The 17,362-nt window shown below is 43.9% G+C and overlaps 4 protein-coding genes across 4 annotated transcripts in view; all 4 read right to left on the bottom strand.

Annotated features, from left to right (window-relative positions):
* Positions 1-1,231: 1,231 nt before the first annotated feature.
* LOC119132490 (transmembrane protein 182-like) lies at positions 1,232-2,913 on the bottom strand. The gene is made up of 5 exons (XM_037267824.1): positions 2,601-2,913; positions 2,181-2,274; positions 1,977-2,093; positions 1,769-1,906; positions 1,232-1,697 (listed from the first exon to the last, which is right to left on the bottom strand). The coding sequence occupies exons 1-5, from the start codon at positions 2,772-2,774 to the stop codon at positions 1,432-1,434; spliced, it is 789 nt and encodes a 262-aa protein (XP_037123719.1). The 5' UTR covers positions 2,775-2,913; the 3' UTR covers positions 1,232-1,431.
* Positions 2,914-2,982: 69 nt separating this feature from the next.
* LOC119132406 (actin-related protein 3-like) lies at positions 2,983-6,134 on the bottom strand. Its single transcript, XM_037267646.1, has 12 exons — positions 5,928-6,134; positions 5,551-5,606; positions 5,234-5,358; positions 5,038-5,148; positions 4,859-4,954; positions 4,643-4,750; positions 4,425-4,568; positions 4,148-4,321; positions 3,984-4,076; positions 3,799-3,924; positions 3,485-3,568; positions 2,983-3,400 (listed from the first exon to the last, which is right to left on the bottom strand). Exons 1-12 carry the CDS (start codon positions 5,969-5,971, stop codon positions 3,305-3,307), a joined length of 1,257 nt encoding a protein of 418 aa, XP_037123541.1. The 5' UTR covers positions 5,972-6,134; the 3' UTR covers positions 2,983-3,304.
* A 1,142-nt stretch (positions 6,135-7,276) lies between these two features.
* On the bottom strand, positions 7,277-10,793 carry LOC119132554 (ly6/PLAUR domain-containing protein 1-like). The gene is made up of 3 exons (XM_037267930.1): positions 10,449-10,793; positions 8,634-8,768; positions 7,277-8,098 (listed from the first exon to the last, which is right to left on the bottom strand). Exons 1-3 carry the CDS (start codon positions 10,495-10,497, stop codon positions 7,872-7,874), a joined length of 411 nt encoding a protein of 136 aa, XP_037123825.1. The 5' UTR covers positions 10,498-10,793; the 3' UTR covers positions 7,277-7,871.
* Positions 10,794-16,987: 6,194 nt separating this feature from the next.
* Positions 16,988-17,362, bottom strand: part of LOC119131813 (nck-associated protein 5-like) — a 56,988-nt gene continuing 56,613 nt past the window's right edge. Inside the window, exon 16 of the mRNA XM_037266552.1 lies at positions 16,988-17,088. Within this exon, the coding sequence (XP_037122447.1) occupies positions 17,051-17,088 (38 nt within the window). The 3' untranslated portion in view covers positions 16,988-17,050. The remainder of the gene's footprint in view (positions 17,089-17,362) is intronic.

The following is a 17,362-nucleotide window of genomic DNA, read 5'->3' as shown; positions in this document are numbered from 1 at the left end:
GTACTTCGCGGATTTCACTTATCACGGGTGTTTTTTTTAACCAATTATCCGCGATAAACGAGGGATTACTGTAATTCTCATTGTGGGACTTGCAATGCACAATTGTAGTCCACAAGGGGAAGAACTTGTGAATGAACAAAACTTCCATTTTCATCTCCTCTTGTCTTTCTATTGTTTTAAATCACACCGAACATTGCTTTGGTCTCACATTAAAGGAAAAGGTCTCACAAGGACAGCCGTGAGCGGCCTAATTTAGTCAAAGCCTCACTCTGAGGTCAGAAAGGAGGTGAGAAGGTCTTGGATGGGCAGAGGAGGCTAATTCTTCTACTTGGTTGAGCAAAGTGTTGAATAATCGTGGCCCCTGGGTCGGCCCGCGGCTAGCAAGACGCGACGGGGTAGCATAAGGGAGAATCTCAGAGCGCATGCGCACCCAGCAAGTACATACATTTGACTTTGAAGATTTAAATTGCAAAATTACTCTTAGTGTGTTATTCCCTTGTTAAGAATACTCATAAACACAACTTTTTATTTTTGTTGCATTTTGTAACGCTTTGGTAGTTTGGATTTAGCGCTATACTTGTACTGGATTTCATAACTAACTGTGGTTACTCTTGTTGACACACATCTCAGTCACACGCCAAATTAAAAGCGAAAATTATGAGATGGAGGATCTCAAAACAATCACATTGCACCGAAATGGATAAAAAGTCGTTCTGTCGGGAAGTGTTAATAATAATTCCCACTTACGCTTCTCCACGAGTTCCGGGTTCTGCCTGTGACAATAAAAACATGTTATGACGAAGAAACACTGCCCCCTAGCGGCCACGGCAGGATGTGGCCTTACTGTCAGGAAATGGATTGTGACAGTCTCATTTATTATCTCCATCCCCGTGACCCGAGCATCCTTCTCATGTCCGGATCGAGTGCACATTCAAGCTCGACACACCTCTCTTCAGCACTTCTGTCTGATCCAATCGATCAGTTATAATGAAAGAAGAGTGGGTCGATTCATTAGGTTAAAAAAAAAAGAAGATGATTTAAACTCCAAATTAAGTATTCCAATTATGCTCACTGATGGAGGTCAGAAGGATCCTCTGGTTGATTTTATACTCGATGAGAGATTGATGATGTGTTCATTTGGTGACATGATGTTATTTGCACTTTAAAAGAATGTCAGTCTTCTGTTTAATGTGGAACAAAGTTTAAGTATACTGCAGGGTTGACAGTTTTCATTACAAATGTTTTTTTATTTCATCTAGTTTTAATTTTCTGAGCGTTGATGGTGGTTAGCATTTGTCATTACTTTTCCCAGGTTTTTTTTTTTTAAGAATATGGAAGGCTTAAGCTGGACCACTCTTGAGGAACCTTTGCTAGTACTTTGTCTTTGCTTTATATGATGCCAGGCTTCTTTAATAAGCATGTCAAATAAAGTCACAGTTCAGTTTGGAGCTCTGGAGTGTGTGTTGTTTTGTACGTGTGATGCGGGCGAGCGCTGTGTGCAATGGCGAGGAAGAGCAGGCCAGACAGCAGGCTAAAAAAGGCGGCCACAGGAGCCAGCAGGAACGACGGGCCGTTCTGGATGCTCAGGTGGAAAGATGTGCAACCGCTTGCATGCTGACCTCGGGCGAACTCCTCCAGTGTGTCCAACACTTGGACCCACATCACATACATGAGCACCACGATGAGCTGGCACACACCTGCCAGACAAGACAGCGAGATGATGAAACAGTCTTGGTCGGGCTTTGCTTGGGAAGGAATTGATACTGACCCCCACAAAGCAAAAGAGCTCCACCCAATTTGTAGAGGTTGTAGTTGGAGAGAGGGGCCGTACAAATAATAGAAAGCCCACCAGTGACCACCGTGGCCACACCCGCGATGAGGAAGATGCTCCAAAAAGTTCTGAAAACTGAGAAAATGTCAGTGAGGTCAACTGAAGACAGAGCGTGCGCACGCATGCGCAGGATGAGACGTCCTACTAATGGCCTTGTGATGCTCGTATGGTTCTTCGGGGGAATCTGCTGACGGCACCCAAAACGGGACCTTGGCTGGAAACGGGAAGAGGAACGCTGGCTGGCATACTTTCATATTTGGCGCTTTTCGTGAAAAGTAAAAAAAACCCTGATTGTGAGTATTATTGTGAGAGTCCAAATCATAGTGGCGGGATGGAAAAATGCGCTTACAGATCCAAAGATTCCAAAGAGAATATTGAGGAGATGATGCTGGGAAGGAACATCTCCAGAAGAGCCCCTCGTGGAAGAGCATGCTGTCTGTCGCCTTGTGTCACAACACCACGGGTTAAATATTAGCAGTTTGCATTGCAATATGTAAACTTTTTCCTCTGAGGGCTGCTATGTTTCATGATGGATTTTTATATTATTTAAATTTATGGTCTTTCATATCTTTCAGAACTACTACCGTAGAACTCTTGCAGTCCCTGTGCACCCCCAGCAGAGGGCGCCTATTCATAATCCGACTCGGGGGATTTTTTTTTATATATATATATCTTTAAGTATAATAAATACATACACACGTGCTTTGGACACCCCTACAATAGGGACATTAATTATTTTACCTTTATTTTATAAAATCCTGTACGCTACCTGTGTCTCTCTTGAGTCACTTCCTGGACGGCAGAGCTCAGCCGAACCCAGCAGCCAGTAGTCGGTCGCGCAGAAAACCAGAGTGGACAGAAGTGCGAGTTTCACGGCGAACAAAGCAAAGAAGAGAAGCACGCTGAGACGCTCGTTTGGGCTTAGGTGGCAACGCTCCGACATGTTGACGGTCAGCTTCACGCGTGGCTGCAGTAGCTCCCCGTCAGTTGAGGGATGAAAATAAACACTTGCATCATGTGTCAGGAAGGAGAGGAGCAGATGCCACAACTAAATATAATGACATGTTGGGTAGAAAGGAAAGAGGCGGAAAAAAAAAGTTGACAAACTGGAAGCGTTTTTTTTTTTTGGAAGGACAATTATTAATTGCACATTTCATGACTCATCGTTTATTTAGCCCCGCCTCCCGACAGACAAGCTGACCCAGGCATGTTGAGAAAGCGTGTTACAACCCTGTGAGCACTAATTAAATATTTACCAGCGATTATTAAATTATTTGCAGGAAACGTGATTGGAGTTGCCCGTCCCTTCTAATTGAGTCACGTCGTTACCGCCGTTGGTAGTTTGTTTGGTCCGCTGTCATTCGAGCTCAATGAAGAGGTCTTTTGGAGCGCCAAAAGCTCATGAGAGCACCACGCCGTGTGATTCTCCGACATTTGACCTCCAGCTCCGCCCAACCAGCTCCCCCCCATGGCCTAAGACATGACCCCGAACACGGGGTTGTGGCGGCATATGCTGGGACCAATCTCCTCATAGTCTTTCTTGGTGTGGCACACTTGGTAGAACTCGGGCTGCCGAAACAAAGTGAACATCAAACTTAGATCGAATTAAGTAGAAAGAAAAAAAAAAAAAAAGGCAATCAAAATAGTACTCACAGTGGACGCCAACATGGAGCCGCCGAACCAGACGGCGTATCGTTGCATGTGATGCGTGATGACCTGCACATCAATGGGCTTTGGCTGCCCAAAAAAATAGAAAGATAAATTAATTGATTAATTAAGCTCTAGAATTGCAACCAGTAGTAATTGTCGTGACTGCTTTTTGTTTTTGGGGGGGGAAATTTTACGCCTCAAAAGTGTATCGATACTTAGTATTGGTATCGGCGACTTACTACTCGATAACTGGGTGCTTGTGTGGTATCGAGTGCAAATTCAAACGCAGCATCATGTAATTCGTCTGCGCTCGTCACCTTCAACTTGCCACCGCTGAGTTCCTCGCTGATTTTCAGCCTGGCGTCCACCGAGCGCTTGAGATCCCTCTGCAGGCGTCTGCCAAAGTCTCGGAACATAGTGGAGCCTCCCGAGAGCACGACGTTCTGTGGCGCACTTGACCAATTAGCACAAAGTCCAACCGTTTGCTTTCCACTTTGCATACCTTGTAGAGTGGGCGGCGGACATCGATAGGGCAGTTCTGGATGACCTCATCCACCACCTCGGAGATGGGCTGTGTGAAATCTGGGTTGGCAAACTGCACGAGAGCAAACCATCGTCAATTCCAACTTGTGCACAAGTGGATGCTGAACAGGAAGTTAAAGGCACCTCGGGGTGGAAGAAGATCTCGGGCCCTAAGAAACGCTCGTAGCCCACATCGATCAGGAACTCTTTCTTGGTGATTGTGTTGATGCCTGTGTACTGCTTGATCCACTTGGACCCGTCCGTGTCGTACTTGTTAAACTCCTTGACGAGGTCGGGGCACACGTAACTGAAGCGCTCCTGTGGTGACATGCCATCAAACACACGGACGGCGGTTAAAAAAAGTGGCGAGACGTTGACACATTTAAAAAAAAAAAAAAATTCCTCAACTCTTCAAACTGACCTTGACAGCTTTGGCAGTCTCCAGCGACTGCTCAGGAGGGATTCCCACTTCTCGTTCCCTCAACAGCTGCTGGATGAAGTACGTGATGTCCCGGCCCGCGATGGGGATGTGTTTGATGCAGCTGCCGATGACGTAGCCTTCAGCCTGGAATGCACAGAGGAAACAGAAATGAGGGCGGGAAGGTGTGGATTAAGCGCACAGTCGGCCGGTCCACGTACCACTGGGATGACGTGCGTGACGCCGTCGCCGCTGTCGATCACGGTCCCCGTCAATGTTCGCTCGCCCACCTGCCGGGATGTCCAGGAGGCTGCCAGAGCCAGGACAGCCTAAGGACACCATTGTAACAATAAACATGGCACCCCCAATAAAAACACTGTGTAAATATATGGATATAATGATTTTACAATAAATAAGTTGGAATTTTCTTTTAGTACCTGAACAGCAATGTAGAGACCCGGGACATTGAACGACTCAAACATGATCTCGGCTGTGTACTCTCGGTTTTCTGGTGTGTTTAACGGAGGTTCTGTCTGCAGCCAAGAGACACACGGCATGTTACCACTAAACAAAACAACATTTTTTCAGGGTGGAATGGAGGGAAGTGAGGTTTTACCAAAAGGAAGTAATGATCTTCAGGTTCCGCCCGCAGATACTTGAAGATGACTTGCTCCATGAATCTCTCCATCAGATCCCAGTCTTCCACTATTCCATGTCGGATTGGCCACTAAGAGGGAGCAAATGAAAACACTGTCAATCCTCTGCTGGGAAGTCTAACTAAATCGTTTACGTGTTGCAAAATGACATCTGACCTTTGTTGCATAGGATGGCTTATCGATAGCTTCATCCCCGATGAAAAAATCCAGATCGTCAACACCCTTCATCATTCGCCGCTGCGCCTGGTCGCCAACTTTGGCGGACTCTTTGATTGCAATGCCTGTTCAAATAGAAACATTGTGAGAAATCAAAACAATAACGCTTGTTCAGAAGGTCCTCATAATATATTAGTGTATAAACGGTGCGAATCAAATTCACTTGTCATACTTAACTATGTATGATCACATTATGACAGTATAATTTTACAAAAAATAATAATGATCAGGTGAAAATCTGTCATCCCATGACTTACATGACGGTATGATGAACTGGGGTTCCGTGTTTCCAGCATAACCAAGCTTTGTGTACCTGGAGGAGAAAAATAACGTTGACGTCGCAGCTTCCGTGTGTGTGTGTGTGTGTGTGTGTGTGTGTAGGGGGGGGGGGGGGGTACCAGGAAGTAGCATTAGCCTCGATAGCTACCGAAAGAAAAGCCCTTTAAAAGGCAGCTGTATCACAAGACGCAAGCCTGAGCAACTTATAAGTATCCCTCTTTCCCTCCATTAAAACAACAGGAAACTAACGACACAGATTAGGGAGAAAAGTGGTGCAACACCATGAGGGCGTTAGCCGGGTACTTGACATGGAAGCTAACCGCAGCTAAATAGCGCTAGCATGTTCCACACCTACCCGGTGCCACAGTCGACAACGCAAGCCGGCATTCGACCAGCCATGCTCGCTCGCCTTCAAGCCAAATGCGGATAAATATGTCAGGCGCCCGATATAGATGGATGTGCCGATCGCGGGTGATTTAAGTCGCCGTAGCCTCAAGAACACCAGCCCAGCCTCTGCGGACGGAGGAGCGCTTCCGGGTTCCCAAAGATTTCCCTGCAAGCTTGTGGATTTCTCAAATGTAAAACAGTGACCCCCAGTGGATGGCATTAGCTAGTGCAACTGATTCCTTCTTTGGTTTATGTAAGTTTATTTGGTAGTTCGGGTACATTACCGCCATCTACCGGAATGGGGTAAAAGTAGTAGGGTAGAAAAAGTCGAGCAAATAAATCACAAATTAATTCATATATACATATATATATATGTATATATTATATTATTATATATTATTATTTGGTGCTCATTGGCAACAATTTATTTGCACGTATGGCTCCCTTCTAACAACGACGAGTTTGAAAATTGGGGAAAGAAACGCTAGTGCATAATCCATATTTTTTTGTTTTTCCTCCGTTTGAGTAGTCTTTGTTATTAATGAGAGTGGTAGCCCTAATGGTTGCAATTCTGGTAAGGGTCAGTATATTTCACATTAGTCTAATGCTTTCCTGCATCATCCCATTAATTTTCCATCACAAGCTGCTTTAACTTTGATACCATTTTACTGTTGTTATAGTAACAACAGTTAAGTAGCTTTTAAAATAGTCTGGCCAGTAGATTTAGTGTTCAATTGAGAAGCTTGACTGACTCAGTGCATGGTGGTTCTCGTCCCACGTACAAAGAGTTCAAATGTTATGTACAAGTATTTCTGATTTCTTATGTGCACATCATTAGACTGAGACTTTAGTTTCACCTTCCTCTTATTAATTTTAATAATGTGCTGCTTTTCCCTGCCCTTTAAAGCTAGCTGGAGGTGGGCTCGGCCTAACTGACCTCCTCCTCTGTGCTCGACCTTAACGGAGCACATGTTGAGGCAGTCGGAGAGCTGCACCGGTTGCTTGCTCGCAATAATAAAAAAGTTGTCGTTGTCCTAATAAGTCTGTCGGGGTCATCCAGTGGGAGTTCTCGTCTTTGACACACACACAGTGAAATATGCAAAATATATTCAGAGAAATTGGGTGATGTCAACATAATTTTTGTATTGAGCTGTATTAAATTAAAATACTTTTGTCCATTCTGGCTTTGCCAAGCAGAAAGGTATGAATACATTTGAGTGCAAGCAATTTTCCGTACTTGGTTAAATTTTTTATACTTAGTGTATCAGCCTTGCCAAAAATCAGGCAAGTGAGTGCGAAAGCCATAAAAGACTCCTGCTCTGTCAACACAACATTTATTGATCTGAAGAATAGTTGTACTCTTCACAAAAGACCAAACAAAACAACAATATCTTTAACAGTAAAGCATAGAACCAAATAAAGACTATTATGCATACTGAGGAAAGAATCCCATGCAAGCATGAAAGGGTCGTAAAATCATGACAATTGGATGTAATCTAGCTAATTGATCTAATTCTAAACATGAATTACAACTCGAAGCAGCTCTCGGGTGAGAATTAAATTGTGCTTATGGTCCTTGTGTTGCCTTCACTCATTTTTCACTTTGTGCTCTTCAGATGTTAACCTAAATAATATATCAGTGCATTTTTTAGGCACAAAAAAAATCAGCAGTACGCATTTCCTTGTCAACTACACCGACACAGATGGCAAGACAGTTCGTAGAATAGCAGCCATGACAGAAGCAAAAGTCCATCTCATATTTTGGCGCACCAAAAAGAAAGAAAGAATCCAAGATGATCAAAAAGGCGTGTCCACTGAGCTTCCAAGTGGCAAGGGTTCAGAATTTCCCTTAAATGTACTTTTTGGATTTATGCGGCAACGAGCTTTGATGACAACCATCCCGTGGCTCAAATCAAACGAGAGAAAGAAGCGGGAGAAGGAGAGCGAGGCCGATGCTCATCTGCGGCTTAGGCGTCGCCATGGAGGGAGCGGCCCGCTTCCTCTTGGGCCCGTTGCAGAGTGCCGTGTTGCAGCAGGAAATGCAGACCGAGTTCAGCCTCCCGGTGCAGAACTGCTGGTAGCCCGAGGAGGCGATGAGGCACGCCGCGGACGATGCGCATGACTTCCGATAATGAATGCCTGCGAGGAGAGGGACAAGTTGAATTATTCACTTACTCCCTCTGGAGTCGGACCAGGCTTCAGATTTAATCTGCTGCATCGTGGCAAGGCTGACGTTTATTTATCACTATCGTCACCCTGGAGAGCAAAGTGACTGGAAAAGAGGAGCGGGTCCGCAAAACAAACGCCCCAAAACTTCGGATTCATTACATGTTCCTGGGGGACGGGTGGAGAAAAAAGTATGGAGGGGGGGGAAAAAAATACTCAAAAGTCAGTTATCTGGTCTGGCACCTGATATATATTTTAAGGGGGCCGTGCCCCCGCGGCCCCCCCTCTAGCTTCGCCAGTGTTTGCTTGCATGAAATTATATAGTTAACTTATACTGTATTGGCAGCTGAACGACCCTCAATTGATAATCGGAATAATCAATTTTGTTGCGACGTGGCAATTTTGATTGTCCATTCACCTGCAATTTGAATTTTGCATCGGCCACTCGCGAAAGCTAGCCGCAACACTTCGGCCTCTGTCACTCGGTGTTGAGCTGTCGCTCGCTCACCGTCGGGTTTGACCAGCACTTCCTTCTGGCACATGTCCTGCACGTTGACGGTGCAGTTGACGACGTACTCGGGCGTTGAGCAGTCGTTGTGCTTCATCTCCTCACACTGGTAACACTGGATCTGAAGAGTGTCTCCTGCAAAGACACGGAGGAGCTTTGGTTTTCATGACTGGGGCATGGACATTTTTTTTTTTTTATGATGGAGTATATTTTGGTGTGGCTCTGCATAAAGAAATTGCAAGATTCTGCTCCTAATAATGAGTAGTGGTGCAGATGTGTCGAAAGTTACGGTGTCTTTATGGGCCCTATAAAAAAAACTTGTATTTTCCATTCACCCCCATCAAGTGGGTGAAGTGATATTTTCATGGAGCCTAAATCCCTGGCAACAACCTGCCAAGGTTGCAAAAGACAAGGAACGGTGCAAATCTGATGTATTGTGTCATCCATGCTACTCATTTATTGCAACCTTGCCACGAACGACTGTGGGATTGTTTTTGTTTCCGGTGTAATGGTCGAGAGAGTAGAGACAATAATATATAATTCTATTTTAGAATATGCAATAAAATGTTGGTGAGGTTTAATTGGGGCAGCAGAGATTTCTGACAAGACACCGCCGCGGTTTTGCGCCATCCTTGCACCTCGCTCATATTTCAACACAATGTCTGCCTCCTTTTTTCACACTCAAATGCCCTCACTCAGTTTTCAAAGTCCACAAAGGCCAAACATAAGGTATGGCTTCATGTCCAAACAAAACTAATGGAGTCTTCCCTCCGCTGCACTGCTAGCTTGACATCACCTCGAGCTGGAGGGCGGCTGAGGATTTTTTTGCCAAGCACATAATGAAGTGAGGCGAGGCCGTAAAAATTACATCAGTGGTATTTTTTTTTTTTTTTAACAAGCGACTTTCTTAGAGGTCGGTAAAGTTTCATTTACAATGCAAACAAAAAGCGGCGTGATGCACTGCCTCCAGGGAAGTGCAAGTGCCACCGCCTCACCTCTCCAAGAGAAAATATTTTACGGGCCACTTTTAAAGCCACGACGTGTGTTTGTCTGCTAACATCTCCATCGAAGCTTGAGTGTTTGTTTTGCCACAAACTACAGAGTGGCCAAAGCACCCGCGGACAACACGATTGTGTGCAATGCATAACAAACATCAGTGAAGCCTGAGAGTCAACTCAAATTAGTTGAAGCAATCATTGAAGCAGCATCAATCAAGCCAAACACGGCATATATGCTCATTGGAGTAATTATGGAAAAGGTGGACTCCATTAATCTGCCAAGTTTGCCACTGATAAACACAAGCAAGCACAAAAAAAAAAAAAAAAAAAAAGGAAGTGAGTGGCTCCATCAGTCAGTTGGAATCAGATTGTGGTCGCAAGCGGATTCTTATTATTTCAGAGGGTTTCTGTCATGCCGCGAAGTGAAATGCAGTTTATCAGCATGAACAAATAGCATTCGATTAGTCTCAATGGGGAATTCAGACCGATAAGAAAAGTCAATGGAGTTCCTTGGATTTAAGGCAGAAAGACGGAAAATATAATTAACAGCGTAGCATCTTATTATTCTGACTGCATATATGAATAAAATCAAATAAATGCTTCCGTTTTGAAAAGTCATCGTGCGTAATGCTCCGGTTGCATGGCACCAAGTCATACCCCCCAAAAAATAGACGCAGCTGCGTTAAAGTTTCCTCATAATCACACTCGATCTTGAAATGTGACAACATTTAAGTAAGGTTATGATGAAGGTTATATTTAAATATTAAAGACGCATGCCCGTGTGGTTTTTCGCGAAAAGGGGATTGTCGGCACGTACCTGCGTGAACCAAGACTCCAAGAAGAGTCGCCAAAACGAGCAGACGCATGTCTCCCGGGAGGGCATCCGACCGGAGAAAGTTGCTCAGAATACAAACAAGAGCAGGATGAAGCGCCACGGATGAAGCGCACAATCGCTCGCGCTCGTCAGCATCCTCCGCGCTCGTCGTGGCCACCACTGCACGCGCGCGATGAGCGCCGGACCCTTATAGAGGACCACGTGACGAATCGAAGCACTCACGATCACTTTTTAGCATTTCCTATGATTTTCAATTTTGAAATGACGTGCGATTTTTCCAAAACTTTTCTCAATTTCGCAGCATTTAAAGTTTGGCGCAGAGGTGTCCAAACTAGGGCTCTGGGGCCATTTGGGTTCCACTTTTTTTTTTTTTTTTTTAGCAGCCTAGAACATATGCTCCTCGTGCACGATCACTTTTGAGCATTTCTTATGATTTTCAATATTGAAATGACGTACGATTTTTCCAAAACTTTTCTCAATTTCGCAGCATTTAAAGTTTGGCGCAGAGGTGTCCAAACTCGGGCTCTGGGGCCATTTGGGTTCCACTTTTTTTTTTTTAGCAGCCTGGAACATATGTATACTAAATCTAACCTTGCAACCAAAGGGAGGGGGGTGTGACACCCACATCCATGGGTGCATGAGACTTCCCATTTCCTCCACACTGCAGGTGTGAATTGGTCACCGGCGAATTTAGTGTCATCACACTCATGTAGGTCTCTGCAGTCCGATATGGTAGTGGTATAAAAAAAAAAATCGATGATCTTGTGTGGTGACTAAAGCAAGCGTCGCACATGATCATTCTGTTACAGCGCCAGATTAATGCAGCATATTAGGCAGATTATGCCGCACAATCACCATGATGGAGTTTAACTAAGTGCATTCAGTCAAGCTGCGTAATGAAGCACCGTGGGACCGCTTACTTGGAAATCCCTCCGCACTCGTGGTGCAAACTGTCTCCTGTTGACGGATTGTTAGAAGAAAAGTGATTACAGGCGTGGTGGCCCCTTGAGGTTTTTTTTCGTTTTCTTTCCTGGAAGACTGAGTACGGACAATGGGACAGACAAACATACACGCTCGGCTTCGACAGAAAATATTGGTCATATTTATTTAGGAAATAGTTACATAAAATAGAGCATTAGTGTAACAGACAAGATTGCACACAGGAATAATTAGAGCAATTAATTGGATTTACCAAAGTAACACTGCCGGTAACCATTTCCAAGGGAACATTTAAGGATAGAGGTGAATCACACTACAGTCCGATAGTACAAAAACCATGGGTATAAATACGCGACACCTAGAAAAATACACAAGCTCTCCGCACTCGCACATTTTCAACAGTTTTATTAAAAAAAAAGAAGGAAAATTGCAACACGCAAGTCTGCTGTGTTGATTAGCACCAGCTGGTCAAGTTCCAGAAAGGAATTTGGCATAATATTACCTATATATGTCTTTTAAAATAAAATATTTTAGCTCTTTTTTTTATTTTTTTGGGATCAAAATAAAGATTTCTATTCAAACAAGAACCCCAAAAGAATTCAATAAGAAAAGTTACAAGCTATTTTCAAAAGCTCATTTAAAAGATTGGCAAAAAGAATGTACAGGTGTATTTTTTTTTTCTGTGCATATTTGCATATATGAATTAGCAATGCCCCTTCTGATATTAACTTATATCACTTTTACTTACAAAATAATCATACGTCTAAGAGGTGAGGTTTGGTTCGGGTTTGCTTCGGAAAACCACACGCACGCACACACACGAGACGGACTTTGCATCGTAGAGACCGAGAAAACTTCTTGGCGGCGTTTGTATGCAAGTCGACATCTTCCTGACGCTACAATTGATTTGAGTTCGCTTTGTTCCCTGAGCTACCAACAGTCTGTTAATCTGCACTAAAGAGAAGTTAAGTGAGTCAAAATTAGAAATGAGATTTAAAAAAATAAAAATATGTTGGAAGAGACATTAAGGAAGTCAAAGTGTCCGCTCTTTGATAGTGGAAGAAGTCATAAAATTAAAAACTGAGCTAGGTGCATGTAGCAGCAGATTCAATTTCCTGGAATGTCCAAAGCAACTGCCGGCAAAGCGACCGACTTGACTCGGCCCAAAAAGAAAAAAAAAAAAACAGTGTAAACCTAAAAGGACACCAGAAATTGCATTGAGTCGTGTTTTGCTACCATCAAGCTGACGCTTTGAGCTTTCCGCCTCTAAGTGCTTTTTTTTTGTTGGGTTCTTCATCAACAGGTGAGGTGCAAGACTGCAGTCACTCCAATCAAAATTGATTCTTTGCCCCCGCCGCAGGAACACTCGCAGCGGTCAGTCAATCGACGCTGTTGGATACCCAAATAATCACGGGAAAAAAAAAAAAATGGCTCACACGTCATTGGAGACGCGGCTGGTGCAGGACGAGAAGCTGTCATAAAGCGAGTCGCTCAGGGAGCCCGCCGGATCGGCGCCCGCCTCGGCGGACAAGCTAGCGGATGAGGACGGCTCGTCCGCCTTGGTGCCGCCGCGCGAGGCGTCGAACCTCCCGCGCTCGCTCACGGCCTCCTTTCGGATGCTGGGGCCGCTGTGATTGAGCTTGTTGAGAGACTCCAAGGTGACGTCCAGCGAGCCGGCTTGTTTGGGGGAGACGGCCGTCTTTGCCGGCGCAATTTCCTTCTGCGGAGATACAAACAATAAAATAAATAGTATAATAATAATAATAAATAGATAGAATAAATAGTGCGTATTTTCCGCACTATAAGGCGCACCTAAAAACCTCAAATTTTCTCCAAAGTCGACAGTGCGCCTTATAATCAGGTGCGCCTTATATATGGACCAATATTGAGCCACTACAGCAGGCGTGTCCAAAGTCCGGCCCGCGGGCCAAATGTATATATCTTATATATGGTCAAAGTTTTAAAATGGGCCATTCATTGAAGGTGCGCCTTATAATCCGGTGCGCCTTATAGTGCGGAAAATACGGTAATAATAATAATAAGATACAATAAATCGATAATAAATATAAAATAAAAAAACAATATATATTACATAAATAAATGATATCAATATAAAAGATACTAAAAACAATAATATATAAAAATAGTATATAATCATATAAAAATAATAATAAAATAGTCAAATCTGCTCATGTCACACGCTGTCGACACAAAGCGGCTGTTGACATCCTAGCAGGTGCTTCGGAAAGCACAGCGGAACAATCGTGCTTTACTTTAAGAGACCAGTAAATGGCGCCTGGGGTCACAACAACAAATTATGAAAGGACTGAAGCGCACAAGTGGATGAGATGTTCCAGAGCAGTTCTAAATATGGGACTTTTTAAACTGCCTTAAAGCTTTGAACAACAACCTGAAGCATGAACATCCCACAGCAACACTGACGCCTGATTTGGATTTTGCCCAGAGTGAGGAATTGGCCTTCGGAAAAGTATTTCCCCGTGTTCAAAGATTGTGCATAATACATGAGGTCACTGAAATTTATCGTAGCGTTAAATAAGATGCGCATATAACGTGAATACCGTATTGCGCTCTTAAATCTGTTGGTCTTAAATCACACGGGAAATCGTTTAATCGTTCACATTCCATGTTGTAATGTTCTATTTTCTTTCTCAAATTTCTCAAGGCGATAAGCTTCACCGTGCTCGCATGTATCTCGTCTATTCCTTTGGTCCAAAACAACCAGAAATCTCTTCAACTCTATTGTTCCTCGGGCATTTTTTACTCCCCGGCGCAAACAATAGGAAGAAGCGTCGGTGAGAGTCCGACGGGAGGACGGATGAAAACAAAAAAAGCCAGACGAACTGAGGAGAGACGTTACGAGCGAGAGAACGACAGCGGGAGACATGTTAGTGAAAGGGAAAGACGACGCTGTTAGCGGGAGCGTCAGGTGCTGTCAGGATGATGAATGGGAGGCCAACGTGGGCCGCGAGGGTTCCGACGGGAGCCGGCGAGCTTTGCGTCGCTCTCCCGAGTCTTTTGCCGCATGCTATTAAAGAGGCTCAAATCGCAGATCTTTTGACACCAGCCGCCAAACTTTCCCAAAGTATGGCCGCCGGCGACGCCTCGCAAGTGCGCAGCACGTCCGGACGGGAACGTAAATAAAAGCCGATGATCTGTTGCATGGATTCCCGCACGGATTCCCAAGAACTGGTTTTGACTCTTTATGCTTTGTGACCCGTCCTCACGATTATTTTTGCAGAAGACAGTTCCCTTGGCTGCATTGTCTGCGTTTGGTGAATTTGACATTTTGCAGATTGCTTGAAAAGAGCCCCGGCATCCCTTGCTGTATGGAATTGCAGTAAAGTTTGATTTAATTTGAAGACATCTCGCTTGAGTTCATCAAAGGTCAATAATAAAACTCAGTGGGCAAACTCAAACGTACACAAGTGTTGAGTCAGATTCCCCCCTCCCCCCCCCCCCCCCCGACTCAGATTATAGATTTTTGTGTCAGGCCCGGCATCGGGGTAGTCGAGGGTAGCCCGGCTGTCCTGCGGCGGCAGCTGGAGGCCATTTCACGCTCTCTGGTCCTCATTTGTCATTGAGCGTCGTTAAATAAGGGTAGGCAAATACCCCCTGACAAGAGATGGCGAGTCGATCGAAAGCAATTAGGCCGCTTTTGCTATGAAAATCTCCCGACCAAAGAAAAGCGTACTCACGCCGAGCACGTCGAGGGCCGCTTCTTTACGCAACAGGTCGTATTGGCTGATCCTCCTGCTGTCCTTCTCCAGTTGAGGGAACATCTCGTGTTGGTACAAGTCCATGATTGACAGAGGATTCTCCACACCGCCACTCTTCAACGTCTTTTCACAATGGTCGACTGTTGGAGAGGGAGTTCACGCTAATCAACCTCTGCATTTTTTCACACTTGAAGAAAACTGGGAAGTGAGATATAAGGACAGAATATTTTCGCAAATGGCTGCAACCCGCTGAAGCTAATCCAGATCTTTTGGAAGCATTGCCATTTTCCTCATTGGAGGTCTGAAATTCTAATTGTATAATAAATAAAAAACTAAATAAAAAATAAAAATAAATATATAATATATAATGAATAAAAAATAAATAATACAATAATATATAATATAATATAATATAATATAATAAATTTTAAATCCGGTTTTCTAGAACAAATGAATATTTTTGACGGCGAGGTGACTGACCTGAGTCGACCATTTTGTTGTAGTTGCTCCCCGAGCTTTGCAGCGGGCTCACAGTGATTACGGGTCGCTTTAGTTCGGTCTCAGTGTCGCTGCCGCTACTGGTGCCGGAGTACGTACACGATCGCAGGGCTCGCTCCTAAATTGAAAAACAGGAGAATGTTAAAATCGAGTCGTGACATGTCTGACGTTTAGTCATTTGTGTTTAATAAAAATGAAGCTTCAAATATGCTTCATGAAGCAGTTGTAATTTTTTTAAGCCTCTAGAGGGCACTGTTCAATATAAGGGTAAAAAAAAAACTTGCTGTTTCTAAAACTCCTTTATTCAAACCAACAGTGCCATCTAGAGGACTAAATAAAATACAACTGGTTCATGAAGCAAATTTGAAGCCTTATTTTCCCATCAGAACAGAATGTTGCTTCTGTAAAAAGTTTCCTCCCATTATAGGGAAGTTTTCTTCTACCATTGTGGCCAAAGTGCTTTGTCAAGAGAGGTTCTGTTGGGTCTCTTTGATGCAGACCCTCAACCTGCTCCATTTTGAAAAGTGCTTTCCAATAATTTGGTGTGCACTTCCAAACTTAATTAAATTGGAAAATGCAAACACAGCAAGACCAATTTTGTCCCGCGTACGTGGTTCATCATTCAAACTTACGGCAGAAACGTCAGGCTCCTTCGCTTTGATCTTCCTCCCGGTTCCATCGTCTTTGTCCTCAGTTGCGGCTAAACTGCTGCACTTCGGGGTGAACAGGCTCAACCTCTTGGTCTTGTTTGCACCTACAAGTCCAAAGAAAGACGATGATGATGGCAAAAAATGGCTGTAGCCACAGTTGAAGTACAAACAAGAGTAACAATAATAATAATAATAATAATAATAATAAAGAAAAATAATTTAAAAAATAAATAATAATAATAATAAAAAAATAATAATGAAAAAGAATAAGAGGCTCAAACATGGCGAATAAAAACTCTTGAATCTTGAATTTTGAAAAAGAAGAAGAAGAAGAAGAAGAAGAAGAAAAAGAAGAAAAAAAGAAAAAGACAAAAAAGAAGAAACAGAAAAAGGAGAAGAAGAAAAAGAAACTGTTAGGTTGACTTACCAGCCAATTTGGGCAATCGGGTCTGGACGTCTGGGGTGAAACCACTGTAAGTGAGGGATGGGTCAGAGAAGGAGTGACCCAAGTTCCCAGGAGCATGCAGACAGGTGTTGGGTCGGGAAGGCACTTTGACACCGGGTTGTGAACATTCTGGAGGAGAGGAGGGAGGCTCGGCTCGGAGCTCGCATTTAGGGATATGGCGTCCCGAGTCAGGGAGGGGGAAGGTGCCGATCCCACTGTCCAAGGTTCTCATCTGACAGCCGGAACCTGAAGTGACAAGGACATGTGACGACTAGGGGAAGCGAGGGTCAGCACACGGGAAAAGGTGTGAGGGCTTCACATGCAATGGAAAGGCTGGTGAGAGTACAAGGTGTCTGTTGTGGTGGGTTCAGAAGACAGAAAAAGAATATTAGGATCACGTTCTGAGGAATCCAATCAAATTAAACTTCCTTTCATAGAAATGGTCACAGAAGCACTCAAGTGATTGGCCAGGGCTTCGGGCGGCAATAAGCGACAGAGGGACGCTATATTATATTTTTACCATTTGGATGAAATCAAAGAGAGCACAGAATTTGGAAACAAGTGAATATATATAGCCTAAAAAACATGAAAGGCTAATTCTACGCAGTCAGTGTCATAAAGATATCC

The sequence above is a fragment of the Syngnathus acus genome, chromosome 2, assembly GCF_901709675.1.
Source record: "Syngnathus acus chromosome 2, fSynAcu1.2, whole genome shotgun sequence".
NCBI classification, from domain to species: Eukaryota; Metazoa; Chordata; class Actinopteri; order Syngnathiformes; family Syngnathidae; genus Syngnathus; species Syngnathus acus.
Note: the sequence above shows the minus strand (reverse complement) of the source record. Positions and strands in the feature narration are given on the sequence as shown.